Source organism: Pan paniscus, chromosome 18, assembly GCF_029289425.2.
Source record: "Pan paniscus chromosome 18, NHGRI_mPanPan1-v2.0_pri, whole genome shotgun sequence".
NCBI classification, from domain to species: Eukaryota; Metazoa; Chordata; class Mammalia; order Primates; family Hominidae; genus Pan; species Pan paniscus.
In genome coordinates, this window is record NC_073267.2 from 56,146,352 (window position 1) to 56,158,173 (window position 11,822).

The 11,822-nt window shown below is 44.1% G+C and overlaps 2 protein-coding genes across 2 annotated transcripts in view; one reads left to right on the forward strand and one right to left on the reverse strand.

Moving 5' to 3' along the window:
- Positions 1-2,109, reverse strand: part of VPS35 (VPS35 retromer complex component) — a 29,564-nt gene extending 27,455 nt beyond the window's left edge. The window contains exon 1 of the mRNA XM_003819788.7: positions 1,991-2,109. Coding sequence (XP_003819836.1) covers positions 1,991-1,993 — 3 coding nt within the window. The 5' untranslated portion in view covers positions 1,994-2,109. The remainder of the gene's footprint in view (positions 1-1,990) is intronic.
- A 29-nt stretch (positions 2,110-2,138) lies between these two features.
- Positions 2,139-10,417, forward strand: ORC6 (origin recognition complex subunit 6). Its single transcript, XM_003819790.6, has 7 exons — positions 2,139-2,631; positions 3,865-3,994; positions 5,262-5,425; positions 5,980-6,069; positions 7,598-7,710; positions 8,052-8,120; positions 9,484-10,417. The coding sequence occupies exons 1-7, from the start codon at positions 2,567-2,569 to the stop codon at positions 9,609-9,611; spliced, it is 759 nt and encodes a 252-aa protein (XP_003819838.4). The 5' UTR covers positions 2,139-2,566; the 3' UTR covers positions 9,612-10,417.
- The last annotated feature ends 1,405 nt before the right edge of the window (positions 10,418-11,822 follow it).

The window sequence follows — 11,822 nt, forward strand, 5'->3', positions numbered from 1 at the left end:
TGGTTCAACCTCCCTGCTCATATGCTGTAGATGTAATCTGACAGTACAATGTAAACCAAATGTAACACTCATTTCTTCAAACAAAGGTACAGAATATCACGTTAATGAAAGAACTATTTTAAAAATGATGACATGGCATACATTGACAACTGAAGTAGAGAGAAATAAGGATGATGAGGGCATGACAACTTCAAAATATAATTTGAACACCAAACGGCTCTAACTTCATTTCCAATACATATCCCCAAGAATCCTCTGATGGAGCACACTGAACGTTTTGGCTTCATCTATTAGCAATACCTTTTCTTTCCACCTGGAGAATTTCTTTCCACCCTCTTTATAGTCTCAGTTCACGTTACTTCCTGTAGTCCTTCCCAAAATCCCCAGGCAAAACTATCCCTCCATGACCCCAAAGCACTGAGTTGACAATGTTAGTAAAGCAATCCACACACTGTATTACAGTTAAGTTCTACAAGCGTGTCTCCCCCAGTAGCCTCTTAAGTTCGACACTGGTACCCAGGGCCACAGTCCGTGACACTGAAGGCACACAAGATGTTTGATGAATTGAAGTGGATTCTGGAATTTTAGGGCTGGGAAGGGCCAAAGGGGCCGCCAACACTTGCTTTCGGATGCAAAAGTGCGACACCAAGAAGACTAAGCGAGCTGCCTAAATTATAGACAGTGACTGTGAAAGAACGAATACTCAAGTTTCCTTTCCCAATAAAATTCATGAGGACAAGACTGTGTGTCTGGCTGATTGCTCCCAACTGGTTCACCCAACAAAGAATCGGAGTGTGTAATACATCCTCAATTAAGTGTTTTCCATTACAAAACAATATAAATGTCAATCCATAAACGCTGGAAACACACAAATCCTAAAGTTAAATTTTGCGCCGGTCTTGTATCAATTCCCAATTATAAAAATCCTGAGAAACAGGCAAAATCACCTTGTACGGCAACATGTTATATGAAAATAGTATTTGTAAAACACTTAATCCTTTCTGGCATTAAGACATTTAAAGTGAAATCTGTTTCCAGGCTCACAGATTTACAGAAGCCTATCTACACAGAGTGAGTAAGGTAATTGAAGCGGACATACAGTATATACTCAAAAAATTTATTTACACAGTGCAGGCTATGTTAAACGCTAATAAAATGCAAGTGACAACTTGCCTTTGTGGGAACCAGACACAAAGATTCACATTTTGAGGAAGTTCAAGTTTACCGGCCAACAGCCACACCACGATTTGCTGCCGTCATAGACGGGCCCTAAGGAGAAGTACTGCTTCCAGCAAGTCAAATACTTGGATTTCATCAATGGCGAGACAAAAGAGGCAAGGTGCGCCCAATGCACAAATGCTAAAGTAAACAATCAGTCTCCTTTGCGACCGTCAGGATTAGAAGACAGCCTGAGTCCTTCCAGGAAATTCATGTAAGCAGGTCCCCAGAACTCGCTGACAAACACTGCAGCCGAAGGCGGGTATGAGGCCAAGAAAGGCCAAGGAACCACTGCGACCCCTCCAGGAGGGCGTGGGGACGGCCGAGCACAACTAGGCACAAAGGTAGAAACGCAACATCTGGGCGGGTCCCGGCGCCACCTCCGAGTCTCAAGGCCTCCACGCGCCCCGGGGGCCAGACGCTCAGACCTAGGACTACCGGTCCCCTCGTGGTAGGCAGGTGACCGATTCCACTTAAAGGAGGCCGCAGGCCTTCATGGACCCCAAAGCCTACATGCCAAGTCAACCCCACAGAGAGGCCGCCCCGTCTCTCAGCAACGGCCGCAGCCAAGAGCCGCCGCCCACCCCGGCCCGGATCAGCCTGCCCGCGGCCTTCCTCCTGCTGTCCCCTATCCCGCAGGCCAAATCGGGCTGGTCTTAATCCCGAACGGTCTGTGGGGCCCCTTCTCCACTCGCTGGAGTGCGGGGCGGTGGGAGAGAGCAGGGGCTACAAGGAAGGTCGACCGAGGTGCCACTGCCCCCTCAGCACTCACCATGGCGACTCCCCAGAGCCTGCAGCAAGCAGCACCCGCCCCGCGCGTAGCCTCCCGCGGTCATGTGACGCTGCGGCCCCCTCCAAGCCCCGCCCTCCCTAGCCCCGCCCCCGGGCCCTACAGGCGGCTCATTGATTGGCCTACTTCTAGGAACCCGAGTCTCGCGTGCTTATTGGCCCTGTCACTTAACGCTAGATGGACGGAGCTGAGCGCCAGCCAGTCTCACCACAGCGTGCGAGAGTGGGCGGAGCAGTGCAGGGCAGTGGGGATCGCCCGGCGGCAGGCAGGAGACAACAGGAGGGAAAGGCAGTGTGTGATGAGTTTGTCAAGAAGGAATGGAAGGAGGGGGAGACGACAAGTCCACGTTCACCGCATCTGCGTTGGCGATTGCGCTATTGATGCGCATGCGCAAAAGGAAGACCCTGATTGGTTTGTGGGACGGTCTCAACGTCCTGTCCTAACCAATCCAGATGCGCCGGGGGTGGGGCCTGGCTCTCACTGGCCGGTGCAGCCTTTGCGCGCGGGTTTCGTTGACCCGCGGCGTTCACGGGAGTTGTTCGATTTAGTGCCGGCGCCATGGGGTCGGAGCTGATCGGGCGCCTAGCCCCGCGCCTGGGCCTCGCCGAGCCCGACATGCTGAGGTGAGTTCGGCCGCGCAAGGCCAGGGCTGGGCTTCCGCCTCGCGGCCCTGGGCCCTCAGGTGAGGTCCGCGCCCTTCCCAGGCGACGGGCGGCGGGGGAGTGACGGGGAGCGCTGGGGCCGGGCGGGGTTTAGGGCCTACTTCAAGAAAAACTTCTCGGCCGTGAGCTTGAATGAGATGGCAAGAAGGGCGATAGCAAACGGCGATGGCACACGTCCCTGGGAACAGCCAGCCCTGTCCGTGGGTGGCACACGGTGGCAAAAAAATGAGCCAGGGAGAACTTTCCGTTCATTCCGCCAACGCCTACTGCAGTCGGGTTTATAGCGGCGAACCCGACAACGAGGCGCAGACCCCGCTGTCTGTAAGGGCGAGGACTGTGTAGACCTTAACCGGGCAATGCGCCAGAGCCACTGGGCTTGAGGTGGAGCGCGGCCTAGCGGCTGCCTTTAACACAAAGAAACAAACAAAACTCGGAAAAGCAGGCGCCGTTCCCGCTGAGGCCGGATTGATGGCAGATGCTAGGCGAGGAAAGATATGGCAAGAGCAGCCCAGGCAGGGGCGACAGCTCCTGTAAAAGCCTTGAGATGGGAAGCGGGATCCGGGGTTCGAAATAAAGCCATTGTAGCTAAAACGTGGAGCAGTCCGGCGAGGGAAGGCAAGGAAAACAGCACTTAAAAGATCTGAAGACAAACCTGCAGGACTCGGTAGTCATTTAGAACAGTGGTTCTCAAAATGTGGTTCCTGGACCAGCAACAGCCATATCATCTTGTCACTTGTTAGAAATACAAATTCTTGGGTCCCACCTCAAGCCTGCTGATCAGTAACTCGGCCTGGGACCCAGTAATTTGCAAGTCCCCAAGGTGATTTTCGCCTACAATCAAGCTTAAGAACTACTGATTTAAAGGAAATAGGAGGAAAGGAGGAACCCTGGTCTAACCTGCCTGTCTCTGATAGTTCATGCTTGTTCCAGTAATGGAAGGAGGAAAGAAGGGTAATTTTTTGGTCAAAATTTAACTTCCTTTTGCCTGAAAGCATTTGAGCACAGTGATGTTTGGAGGCAGTGCTGGTTCTGTCTTCCTCTCACCAGAGGATATGACCTTCATTCCCAGCCCCAGATAAACGAGCCACAGGAGTTAGGCTTAGTGTGAAGCTAACCAGGCTGTATTCATTGTTTACCAACGTGTTGAGCAAACTTCTGAATAAGTTGTAGCGAACACACTGCCCTTTTAACCAGGAAAGCAGAGGAGTACTTGCGCCTGTCCCGGGTGAAGTGTGTGGGCCTCTCCGCACGCACCACGGAGACCAGCAGTGCAGTCATGTGCCTGGACCTTGCAGCTTCCTGGATGAAGTGCCCCTTGGACAGGGTAAGTAGGTCCCACCGAATGTCTGAATAATCCAGTGCAACATTGAAGCTCTTTTAACTTTTGGTTGAACTAAACCCTAGTAAAAACTCTTGTTTTAGAATTGTCCTGGGTATTCTTGTGTGTTATTCTGGAAATACTGTAGAATCATTTTGCATTGGAAAATATTTTTTTGCCATGTTTTCTTTACTCTTCACTGTTTTCCCTGACCACCTCTTTCTCGGCTAGATGCCATCTTCCACATTGCTGCTAGCATTACCCTCCTTTTAAAGCACGTATTTCCAAACCCCTATGCTTTTCTTCCAATGTCACAGTGTTTGAGAGAACAAGCTTTGGGGTCAGTCAGGAGGAGTTGCATGTTGAGATCAAATCTCCACACTAGCTACCTCTGTTAGCCTCCAGTGTCCTCATCCATAAAGTGAAGATAAAATATCCAATTTCGCTGGATTATTATGAGGATTAAATGTACATAACACCATTAACACAGCACCTGTGTCATAACGATACACTCATTAAATGGTAATACTAAAAACAAAGCTTTGTTGATGACCATCAAACTCTCCAGCCTCTCTTGAATCCTGGCCTCAAGCTGCAGTATTCACTTAACAGACTCTGCACGTCAATGATTTGTGGCTTTGAAAATGCAATACCTTGTTTTTTTCCTGCAATGCTCTTCTGGCAAACTCCTATTTGTCTTACATGACCTTGCCTTATTGTTACATTGAAACTTTCCTTAAGTCTCCCAGACAGAGCTGGTTTCCCACAGTGGATCCTCCTGTTTCTTTTCCTAGTTTCCTTTTCCTCTTTCTCTCCTGCACACACACACACACACACACTCTCTCTCTCTCTCTCTCTCTCTCTCACACACACACCACCCCGCCCCCTACTCCACTCCCGCTACTTCTCTCCTTCCTTTTCCCAATAAATTACACGTTAGCACCTTTGTATAAACACAAGTAACCATCTATGTGTTTCCTGTGGTTTTTTACTGCCTATTTTGACTATATTAATATTGTGTTATAATTTTAAATCATCTGTGCATATGCATGACTGCCTGCCTTTGCATAGTTTGAACTCTTTGAAAGCAGTACTTCCTCAGCCTGACATGATTACCAGTTTTTTGACTAAATGAAGCTAAACCTTTAGGTAGAGTGACTTGCCACAAAATTAATTTTGAAAAGTTATACTGCTTATTAAACAAGTGTTTAAGGGTACTAATATATAGAACTTAAGGTTTTTATGATTTGTGTATGTGTTTTTCCTTTCACAGGCTTATTTAATTAAACTTTCTGGTTTGAACAAGGAGACATATCAGAGCTGTCTTAAATCTTTTGAGTGTTTACTGGGCCTGAATTCAAATATTGGAATAAGAGACCTAGCTGTACAGTTTAGCTGTACAGAAGCAGTGAACATGGCTTCAAAGATACTAAAAAGGTATGGGGCATAAAGAACCTTAATTGAAAATGTATACCAATAGGCCGGGCGTGGTGGTTCACGCCTGTAATCCCAGCACTTTGGGAGGCCAAGTTGGGTGGATCATGTGGTCAGGAGTTCAAGACCAGCCTGGCCAACATGGTGAAACCCCATTTCTACTAAAAATACAAAAATTAGCTGAGCATGGTGTCATGCACCTGTAATCCCAGCTACTTGGGAGGCTGTGGCAGGAGAATTGCTTGAACCCAGGAGGTGGAGGTTGCAGTGAGCCGAGATTGCACCACTGCACTCCAGCCTGGATGACAGAGCAAGACTCCGTCTTGGGGCGGGGCGGCGGTGGCGGGCGGGGTGGGGGGGGACCAGAAAATTTATACTGATAGATACAAATTATCCATTGTCCTATTCTGGTTAATTTTCAGTCTTAAAAAAAATGACTCATGTTAAGTGACAGCACACATATCCATTTTAAAAGCTTGTAAGTTCTGGTTGATACTTTCAGTCTCTTTTCAAATAATATTTTCTAACAGATAATTCTGCAATAACTTCTCCTTTAGCTATGAGTCCAGTCTTCCCCAGACACAGCAAGTGGATCTTGACTTATCCAGGCCACTTTTCACTTCTGCTGCACTGCTTTCAGCATGCAAGTAGGTATTTCATTAAACATTCAGAAAAGTTACCAATTTACAAGTGGGTTTTTCATCCCCAAGGAATACTTCTAACTTAGTTGATATCAATTCAGAGCATATTTTCCCCTAGAAATAATATTAGGAATATTGGCCAAGTGACTATATTCCCAGTTTATCCCATAATGTAGCTAACAACTTGGAACTAGTGTTGCCAGAATTCCACTAGCCAAATAGCAGCTGTATACATATGCTGGGAATTCTGATTTCAGTCTGCCTTTTGTAAGAGATGATATCTGTCATTAAAACAGTCTTCACATGTGATTTTTCTGCTCATATTTTTTAAAAAGTACTGGTTGGGCCAGGCGTGGTGGCTCCCGCCTGTAATCCCAACGCTGGGAGGCAGAGGCAGGAGGACTGCTTGAGGCAAGGAGTTCAAGACTAGCCTAGACAGCATAATAAGACCCCAATCTCTTAAGAAAAAAAAAAAAAATTAGCTGGGTGTCAGCGCATGCCTCCAGTCCTGGCTTCTCATCTACTCGGGAGGCTGAAGCTGAAGGCTCACTGGAGCCTAGGAGTTCTTAGTTATAGTGAGCTATGGTCACGCTACTACACTGCAGCCTAGGCAACACAGCAACACTGTCTCTTAAAAAAAAACAACAAAAAAAAAACACTGGCTACAACTGTTCTTCAAGGAATTTATAACATTTTAGTGATAAATTCTCACATCTGAATCTTACAATTGTGGGTTATCTATGTGTATGCTGAAATGTTACCTTGGAAATATTAGTAATTGTTGATAATCTTTGTCTAAAGTTATCTTATTTTTATCTTGCCAGAAAACTCCTTAGAAAACAAAATGTAGTTGGCCCTTAAAGAATGGATTTCTCACTACCTACCCACTAATTTTGGTATGCTTGGCTCTATTAGGTACATACCTAGGAGTATTAATTGGCATTTATGGAAAACATCTCTTCAATTCAACAAAAGTATGTGCATATACAGAGGGAGTGCAGCTGATATTGTAGAAAACAGAATAGTCAACTCTACTTTTGAAACCATATTACGCTGAGTAAGAAAAGGTCTTGACAGGTCTATTCTGAAGAAAAAGTTTATTTTGTGTTTGTAATTAGTGGTTGCTGTGGAGTCTTATTAGGAAAGTTTATTTTCAAGGTGGGGTGGGGTTGTTACATTCCTGTAATATAAATATCCTGTGAGTTAAAATGAGTGGAACAAAAAAGTCCTATGATTGTCATTCATTAAATTAATCTGAGATTTACTAAAGAGTTCTAAAAGTCATGAAGCACTACAGCAAATGTCTTTTATGTGCCCCTTTTGTTATAAAACAGATCCCATGTGCATTTTAACTCTCAGTCCAATAAACAACTAAACAACTTAGCATAGATAATAACATGTTTGGAATGAAGGAAAAAAACTAGACAGAGGCTCTTGAAGCATGGTCAAAAAGAAAATAAGTTGATTATCTGGTTGCCCAGAGAAGAAAACTGTACAGCGCTTGAGAAAAGCAACTTATGAAATTGTTTTGTAGGATTCTAAAGCTGAAAGTGGATAAAAACAAAATGGTAGCCACATCCGGTGTAAAAAAAGCTATATTTGATCGACTGTGTAAACAACTAGAGAAGATTGGACAGCAGGTCGACAGTAAGTATTCTGTAGTTCAAGAATGCGTCATTTGAAAATGTAGTACTTTTGCTTGTAAAAGTCAAATATTTTCAAATATGTAAACTGGCTGCTTCCTAAATTCCGTATTACATGTGGACCAGGTATGTTTTTATTGATGTTTCTAACTATGATTCCATGAATCTATGCCTGGAAAATGATTCTCAAGTCTGACAAGAGGCCCAAAAGAGAGGTCTAAGATCATTTCTCTTCTCCTCATATTTGATCAGTTAAGATGTCTAATTTTATTTGTGATCCAAAACATGCCCAAATACTGAAATTGAGAACAGGAGAAAAATTAACCTTGATAACACTTCTTAAAGGAGAACCTGGAGATGTAGCTACTCCACTACGGAAGAGAAAGAAGATAGTGGTTGAAGCCCCAGCAAAGGGTAAGTTTTACTAACACGGTACTGACGTTGACATTTTATGCAGTGAACAGCCCAGTGCTGCTCTAGCAGCTTGCCTGACAGGAGTCCAGTTTTAAGTAAATTCTGACTGTGAATCATTTGATAAGACCAGTTTTCCAAGCAATCAGTAATGGAAGTAACATCGTTATTGGGTAATTAAGAATATGGCTGGTCTGGCACAGTGGCTTATTCCTGTAATCCCAGCACTTTGGGAGGCTGAGGCGGGAGGATTGCTTGAGCCCATGAGTGCGAGACCAGCCTGGGCAGCTACAGCTAGGTATTTGTCTTAAACCTGGGCATGGTCTGATGGGAAGTCCCTAGTTGTATAACAAGTCAGCTGGTTGGCTGTTTGTGATTGGCTGGGGATTATTTTTGTCTTTCGGAGGTTCTTTTTCCCCGACAAAAGAAATGTTTCCAAGTTAGGTTCCAGTTTGCTTATAAGAGCTTTAGCTACAAAGACAATCTCAGGCAAATGGCTGCATTATTGTTTTAATACCACCTACTGGCTATGTGATTTTTTGGGTTTTTTGTTTGTTTGTTTGATTTTTGTTTTTTGGTTTCTCTTTTTCTGAGACATGGCCTGGTTCTCTCACCCATGCTAGAGTGCAGTGGCACGGCCTCGGCTCACTGCAGCCTCCGCCTCCTGAGCTCAAACCATCCTCCCACCTCAGCCTCCCGAGTAGCTGGGACTACAGGCATGTGCTACCACACCTGGCTAATTTTTGTATTTTTGATAGAGATGGGACCTCACTATGTTACCCAGGCTGGTCTTGAACTCCTGGGCTCAAGTGACCCGCCCCCTTCACCTCCCAAAGTGCTGGGATTACAGGCATGAGCCACTATGCCCAACCACTGGCTATGGGATTCTAAGAAAGTATAATTTCTGTGATCCTCAATTTCCTGACCTATAAAATGTGATTAATATTATCACCTATTACGGAGTGTAGTAGGGGTTAAATGAAATAATGCTATTTAAAGTACTTGGTTCAGTGCCTGTCAAGCACCAGTTAAGTGCTTGATAGACGTTAGCTATTATTAGATGTCTTGGAATGCTTGGAGTGTAAGGGAGGGAAAAAAGTGATAGCTAAGCTAGGTGTGATAGTGTGAGCCTATAGTCCCAGCCACGGTCCCAGCTACTCAAGAGGTGGAGGTGGGAGGATCATTTGAACCTAGGAATTTGAGTGCAGCCTGAGCAACATTACAAGACCCCATCTCAAAAAAAAGTGATAACTGCTGTTTCTTTCAGTATCTTTTCTATTTTAGACAATTTAAACAAGTTTACCTTTTTTAAAATTTCATTTCTAAGCTAAGAATTTTGAAATTGCTTTTGATAATTTTCTGTCAGAAATGGAGAAGGTAGAGGAGATGCCACATAAACCACAGAAATATGAAGATCTGACACAGGATTATGAAGAATGGAAAAGAAAAATTTTGGAAAATGCTGCCAGTGCTCAAAAGGCTACAGCAGAGTGATTTCAGCTTCCAGACTGGTATACATTCCAAACTGATAGTACATTGCCATCTCCAGGAAGACTTGACGGCTTTGGGATTTTGTTTAAACTTTTATAATAAGGATCCTAAGACTGTTGTCTTTAAATAGCAAAGCAGCCTACCTGGAGGCTAAGTCTGGGCAGTGGGCTGGCCCCTGGTGTGAGCATTAGACCAGCCACAGTGCCTGATTGGTATAGCCTTATGTGCTCTCCTACAAAATGGAATTGGAGGCCGGGCGCAGTGGCTCACGCCTGTAATCCCAGCACTTTGGGAGGCCGAGGTGGGTGGATCACCTGAGGTCAGGAGCTCGAGACCAGCCTGGACAACATGGTGAAACCCCATCTCTACTAAAAATACAAAAATTAGCCAGGTGTGGTGGTGCATGCCTGTAATCCCAGCTCCTCAGTAGGCTGAGACAGGAGCATCACTTGAACGTGGGAGGCAGAGGTTGCAGTGAGCCGAGATTCCACCGCACTCCAGCCTGGGTGACAGAGCGAGACTTATCTCATAAATAAATAGATAGATACTCCAGCCTGGGTGACAGAGCGAGACTTATCTCATAGATAGATAGATAGATAGATAGATAGATAGATAGATAGATAGATAGATAGATAGACGGAATTGGAGCCATTTTGCTTTAAGTGAATGGCAGTCCCTTATTCAGAATATAAAATTCAGTCTGAATGGCATCTTACAGATTTTACTTCAATTTTTGTGTACGGTATTTTTTATTTGACTAAATCAATATATTGTACAGCCTAAGTTAATAAATGTTATTTATATATGCATTCAAGTTGTACTTGTCATCAGTTTGGGGGAATCCTTCTTATGCTAAAAGCTATGTCATCTCTAACAGGAAAAAGCCCAGGTTCCTGTCCACTGAGCCACACTGCCCACCAGACCACAAACTCAAATCAGACTTTAAAACCCTGCTCAGCCACTTATCACCTGTGAAACCTTTAGCAAATTAATTAACTTTTTTATGCCTCATCTATAAAGTAGGAGTAGAAATGGTACCACCTTGTAGATAATATGGAGGAGTTTCTGAGCCAATACATATAAAGCATTTAGGACAGTACCTGCTATGAGTAAGTATTTAGAAAATATTAGAAGAGAGAAAGAATCTCACATGGAGGTCTCATAATGAATTAAACATTACCACCTTTTTATAAAATCAAGCTTTTTTTTAATATCTACATATTGAAAAGTGTAAACTTAGTAAATACTACTTATTTTAAGACTATGGAAAAGGACCTTTTCATGGATGGTAAGAAGTTGCTAAAGGCATCATGCCAGACATGATTTTAACTAAAATTAAGAATATATGATATAATTAAATATTTCCATGATAAAAGGATTGCATCCAAATGTTTAAAATCTACTTAGAATGACATCAGTAATAATAATGGTTGCCTTTTATCTGCTACAGGTAATGAATAATACCTGCTACATAGATCTAGAATGACTAAAGGTGATGTCTCTTTTTTCCCCCTACCTTTTTAGTTTTAGAACTTTAGCAGACTAAGGCTAAAGAAATACCACAATCAAATGGTCCCAACATAAGCATGTCTGGCAAGGCCTGTGGTATTGGGGAATGAACATGAGCTTTGGAGCCACACACACTTGGGTTTAAATTCTGGCTCTGCCACTTCTCCCCTAACAAAAGCCCAAAATCTTACTGAGCCTAAGTTTTCCTATTTATAAAATAGAAAAGATGGGCACAGTGGTGTGCACCTACAGTCACAGCTATTCAGGAGCCAAGGCAGGAGGATCACTTGAGCCAAAGAGTTTAAGTCTGTAGTATGCTATGATCACACCTGTGAATAGCCATTGTATTCCAGCCTGGGCAATACAGGGAGACCCCATCTCTTAAAAAAATAATAATAACAGTAGCTAAAATAGAAATACCTGCCTTGTGAGGATTAAAGGTACTATTGTATTTGTGAAGTGCACGGCATTTAGAAGGCATTCATTAAATAGCTCTTGTTATGGCTTTGATCCAAAATTGATAAATCTTCCTCATTTATTAAGAAGGTATGTAATTTGAGACCCAGCACAATGGCTCAGGCCTGTAGTCCTAGCACTTTGGGAGGCTGAGGCAGGCAGATTGCCTGAGCTCAGGAGTTCGAGACCAGCCTGGGCAATATGGCAAAACCCTGTCTCTACTAAAAATACAAAAAATTAGCCAGGCAT

Bases quoted from the DNA above. Each gene is read 5' to 3' on its own strand.
- ORC6 (XM_003819790.6), top strand. From the start codon at position 2,567: ATGGGGTCGGAGCTGATCGGGCGCCTAGCCCCGCGCCTGGGCCTCGCC. The intron at 5,426-5,979 runs GTATGGGGCATA...CTTCTCCTTTAG, and splicing joins GCTTCAAAGATACTAAAAAG to CTATGAGTCCAGTCTTCCCC. The intron at 7,711-8,051 runs GTAAGTATTCTG...CACTTCTTAAAG, and splicing joins GATTGGACAGCAGGTCGACA to GAGAACCTGGAGATGTAGCT.